This window comes from Sinocyclocheilus rhinocerous, unplaced genomic scaffold (assembly GCF_001515625.1).
Source record: "Sinocyclocheilus rhinocerous isolate Xijiao unplaced genomic scaffold, SAMN03320098_v1.1 scaffold834, whole genome shotgun sequence".
NCBI classification, from domain to species: domain Eukaryota; kingdom Metazoa; phylum Chordata; class Actinopteri; order Cypriniformes; family Cyprinidae; genus Sinocyclocheilus; species Sinocyclocheilus rhinocerous.
The window spans coordinates 93,763-98,993 of record NW_015645089.1 but is presented as its reverse complement, the minus strand read 5'-3'; the positions used below and the strand labels follow the sequence as shown (position 1 = coordinate 98,993).

The window sequence follows — 5,231 nt, the reverse complement described above, 5'->3', positions numbered from 1 at the left end:
ATATATATATACATACACGTGATGCAATTTTTCGTTGCCCTCCAAGAAAAGTTCATGTAATGAAAAAAAACCCCCAAAAAAACATGTAGCTTTCTTGTCAAGCTGAAATTTGTGGCAAATTGTTGTGTTGAGGATTATGATACAGGAGTAAAATATTAATTTGTTGACTTGATTTTTGCAACAAAGAGTGTTGTTGCTGCAGTAAGAGGATGTGTGGTAACACCTGCTCTTGTGCAAATGCGTCTCTGTCTGTCACTCAGAGTGTATACGCGTGATCTGATGCGTGTTTCAATTTATAGATGCCACTTGTGTAGATATCGACAGGCTATATGCATCCCTTTTTTCCCCTCTAATAAACACATTTACAGTTAGCAGGACAACAGCACTCAGACGCTCTTACTACAGAAAAATTACAAAACGAGCGATAGTTTGGCTTGTGTCCTTGATGTTCAAGAAGAAGGTTGTTTCAGTGGAGGGGATCTGGCAGACATCAGGCCCGGCTGCGTGTCGCTGTACTGGACCTCGAGGTCAACCTCTTCATGCTCTTATGAAACCAGTGACAGTACAAATTAGCACCAGGTGCTCTTCAACCCATAGAGCCAGATGATTTTCATTTTCACAGCGCTCCTCTTGACCACACATTCCTGCGCTGTGTCATCCTGCTCCCTAGTTCTAAATAAAGATTATCAAGAAAATACTATTTAACTATATGTAATTATATATTATGCACTTGTCCTTCCTTTTTCAAATTTAGCAAAACAGATGATGCATGCTTAATGCCGTTTTAAATGTTTCAAATGTTTAATAAATATTGAAGCATTTTAGAGCATGCATAAATGTATATAAATACAAAAGAGGATTTTTAATCATCTTCTAACAACTCTAATTACTTAAGTTTTCATGCACATTAGGGATGAAAGATAATTACAAACAGAATCTATTTTTAAAGACAGAAAATTAGGCTTCATAAATTTCTCTGACAGCTTGTGGGACTTAAGAAAATATTTCCGGTGGTTTTTCCCATGCATTCTGGGAATTTCTAGCGAGTGAGAGTGTCAGTGCACTGGATTGATTTTGACACTGGGACGGCCCTAGAAATGGTCAGCTTCCTGGGCAGTGCACTTAAAGTGTTACTCCACCCCAAAATGAAAATGTTGTCATTAATCACTTACCCCCATGTTGTTCCAAACCTGTAAAAGCTTTGTTCGTCTTCGGAACACAATTTAAGATATTTTGGATGAAAACTGGGAAGCTTGTGACTGTCTCATTGACTGCCAAGTAAATAACACTGTCAAGGCCCAGAAAATTATGAAAGACATTGTCAAAATAGTCCATCTGCCATCAGTGGTTCAATCTGAATTTTATGAAGCGACGAGAATATTTTGTACGCAAAGAAAACAAAAATAATGACTTTATTCAACAATTCGTCTCATCCTGTAGTGCCACTGTAAATGTGTTTATTAGAGGGAAAAAAGGAATGCATATAGCCTGTCGATATCTACACAAGTGGCATCTATAAATGGGCACTACAGGAGGAGACGAATTGTTGAATAAAGTCGTTATTTTTCTTTTCTTGCATTAGTACATTTTGGAAATAACAAAGTGCTTTAGAAGTACTTGTCATTGTTAGTTCATGTTAACTAATACTATTAACTAATTTACTAAATTAACTACTGTTAACAAATGGAACTGCATTGGAAAGTGTTACCAAAATAATTCGCACGTTTGTTGTTATTGCTGTAAAATTAGAATTTCGCTGCATTGATGTCGACTATTGACATTTTGTATAGTGCAGTGTAAATGTGCAGCAGATAAAGGCGTCTCCGAAGAAGCCTTTACAGTAGCTGTGAACTGGGTTGAAATGCCTTAGGTGTGTTCGCTGGCCCACAGACCCTCGGAAAGTGAAAAGCGATGAGCAAGCATGTGCGACATACCACACGAAACCTCTTCCCCCATAAACTGTGGCGCTATGTAAGCATCTCGGCCTGTTTTGATAGGACTCTGAGTCCGGGCCACAGAGGGATCCTGTAGTTTGGTTTCCTGCGTATTTGGAAGTATTTCTGTGGGGAGGGGGAGGTGCGGAAATTCCTGTCTTGCATAAAAGCAATGTCACAGAGTCCACATACGCACACGCACTAATCCCGTAAACATGAACCGCCACCCGTAGGATAGGACAGTCCCCACTACAACCTTCCTTTGTGAGTTTGAAAACACATGCAACGAGTTTAACTGATTTGAAATTAAAATCAGAGGGTGCAGCAAAGGGATGGGATTATGGGAAAAGCAAAACAAAACAGTATCTTGATGGTTTTTCGGCATCTTGACTCAGATTGTACTCATTTGTAATGCAGCGAAGGGAGATGCGTTGCTCTCAAACCATCAGCTGTCTGGATGCCTCCTGCCCTCTGGCTCGAAAAGCAAACCAGTCATACCAGGAAGAATGTTAAAAACACCATCTCCACGGCCAACTCATGGTCTGATGTGTGAGGGAGATGAAGAACTCTTGCTGCTCAGAGAGTTTGAACTTCAAAAATCACATCTGTGACCCTTGTGATCTTGCGTTATGATTTAAATTCAGCATGAAACCAAAACCGACCCTGTTTACATTCTTTATGCATATTTTTGGTCTTATTGTGAATGTTATTCAAATCTGCACTGAAAACAATGGTGTAGGGTTTACTTTGAAACAATTTTCACTCAGAAATTGCACAATTTTGCACATAATTGAAATGGCAAGTAACATTGAATTAAACATGGATTTTTGAAGTAGAAAGATGGAAATAATATTTTCTTGTAAAACATACTTTAATAATCTTTTTTAAGACTTAAAATAATGACTTTAAGACAAAAACATAATCTGTTCACAAAAATTGACAAAAATTGAAGTTTGCATCACCCCATTTCCCTCAACAACAACAACAAAAAAAGAAAAAACAACCCAATATGATTTTTCCATTGGTTTTTGGATTATTGCAGAAAATAGGCTATGTGACCAGCAAAGGTTTATGATTCTTGCACGTTTTGTTCAGCATGATCATCATCTTCACAAATGAACATGAACTCGACTTTAATTTTGAAGCCTAAATATGATCGCCAGAAGTAAAGCTAAATGTAGGATATAAACTTTAAGCATTAAGCTTTCAGTTTTTATTTAAAAACATTTTATTGAAAGTATGAGTTAGAATAGTTTGCATGAGTGCAATTATGTGATCAACGAGGCTGAGAAAACGACTATTGAGTAAATGAGTTTATACCTGTTTGGTGTGATGTTTAATTTCCCCCGACAACCTCTGTACTCTCATTTAGATACTTGTTTACCTTTTTCGTGACAAGTAAAAGCTTTTAAAACTCACAAGGGGTTTTTCTGAGATATTTTATGATGTAGAATAAAAGATGAAGATATCTTGAGCTTGTGATAAACACAGACATTATTTCAGAAAAGATCAGCCCGTTTCTCAGAGAAGGGACAGAGCAGTGTGGAATAAAGGTAAATTATGTGAAAAATAATGCGTTTTTTTAAAAACGAAACATTATCACGTTAGACTGCACCCCATAAACACAATCAAGCCTAGAAAAAACCCAGTGAACCACCCCTTTAACCAAAAACCCATTGACTTCAGGTCAGTGGAACTGGAAGTGCTAAAATACTCAAATGTAAGCTGATTGTTATTCTTTTGTGTTGTCTTGAAGTTTTACACTGTGTTTTTCTTTCTAATTGCAGAACCTACAGCCAGAAAAAGGCCACGCTGGAGAGAGATTACGCGCAGGTGAGATTACGGTTTTTGTGTTTCCTGATGATGATGATAGTGTTGATGGTGATGATGATGTCTGAGGGTTTGTGTGCATGTTAAATCTTTTCACCAAAGTGTAGAGTGTTGATTACAGCCCTGTTGCATTGATTTATATCGCGCTGCAGCCGTGCAAACGTTCACTGCTCTTTTGGGAACCATCAAAACAAAAGAAAATCCATCGCCCACCCTGCTTTATTGCTATAATAGGACCACTGGAAATCTGGTTTTCCAGCATATTATTAAGGGACCTCTAGTTTGATAATCATTCAGCATTAATGAGCCAATGTCTTTTGCCTTTCAAAGAAGTAGGAATCTGTCAACAGATGATTGATTTTAGCTAATTAACTGTAAACCTGGTTGAGCTAAGCAGAAATCATGCCAGACGTCTTGTGTCCAAGTGTTTCAAACTTCTGTTGCCTTTGAATGTTGGAAAGTACGCAAAGATATTGTGCCAAGTTAAGCTTAGCATAGATGAAGTACGATTTCTGTATTTAAAAAATAAAAATAAAATAATGAATGCACCCTTTAGTTGGTAGACAGATTCGATAAACTTCTGTCTTGTAGTTTGCATTAGGCTTTATAGAAATGATTTCTGGTGTATTGTTGGATGCTGAATTATGACCAGACATATTGTCTTGCTGGTTAAGTATGTTTAATTAGTTTGTTTGTTCCACATATTGCAGTTTTTGCCGTGAAAATAGCCTAAGATGCTGACATGGCATTATCTTTATGCACCAAGAGCTTGTAACACTTCAAAGAGAAAGGAAAAATTGAAATCGCATCATATGACCCCTTTAAGGTCACTTCATATTTCATAAGCACACTTTTTTGCATTTATCATGCATTTTGAGATTAGACATCATGCCGACATATTTTATTGCCAGGATAATGATTTTTTTTTATTGCACGGGTAATATCTTTTGTGCTTGTCAAGAAGATATGCATTCTGCTTTCTCCTGGCACTGTTTGAAGTGCATTGCACTTGAAGCTGATGCATTCCAGACTGTTTTATAGGTTAACAAAATGTTCTAGAAAAGAAAACTGAAATAGCATCTTGAGAAAATGCGTCTGCTCTTTGTCGACCTCTGGATATCCTGCTGTGGGAAGTTTGATTTTATGTGGTGAAAATCAAGTTTTCAACATTGTTTACATGTAATTTTGGTGTTTTTAACATGATTAAAGACAAACCATGTGCAAATTCATCATTTGGGTGAAAGTGGAGCAGGTCTGAGCTGCTGTGATTGAGTGGAGGCGGGGACTAATTTGCATATTCATGAGTCCACGTATACGAAATGAGTCTAGAAAGTAGTTTCGCTTTCACAATGAAACACAGCGTCACACACAGCGGCTTAGTGAGCGGAGGCTGGCGGCTAGAGTGAGCGGTGGCGGGCGGGCTTGAGAATGGCACGGCCGGCGGATTCGACGAAGGAGCGGCTGGTG

At 37.9% G+C, this 5,231-nt stretch overlaps 1 protein-coding gene across 1 annotated transcript in view; it reads left to right on the top strand.

Annotated features, from left to right (window-relative positions):
* Positions 1-5,231, top strand: part of fchsd2 (FCH and double SH3 domains 2) — an 89,765-nt gene that overhangs the window by 20,549 nt on the left and 63,985 nt on the right. Inside the window, exon 3 of the mRNA XM_016509236.1 lies at positions 3,722-3,767. Within this exon, the coding sequence (XP_016364722.1) occupies positions 3,722-3,767 (46 nt within the window). The remainder of the gene's footprint in view (positions 1-3,721; positions 3,768-5,231) is intronic.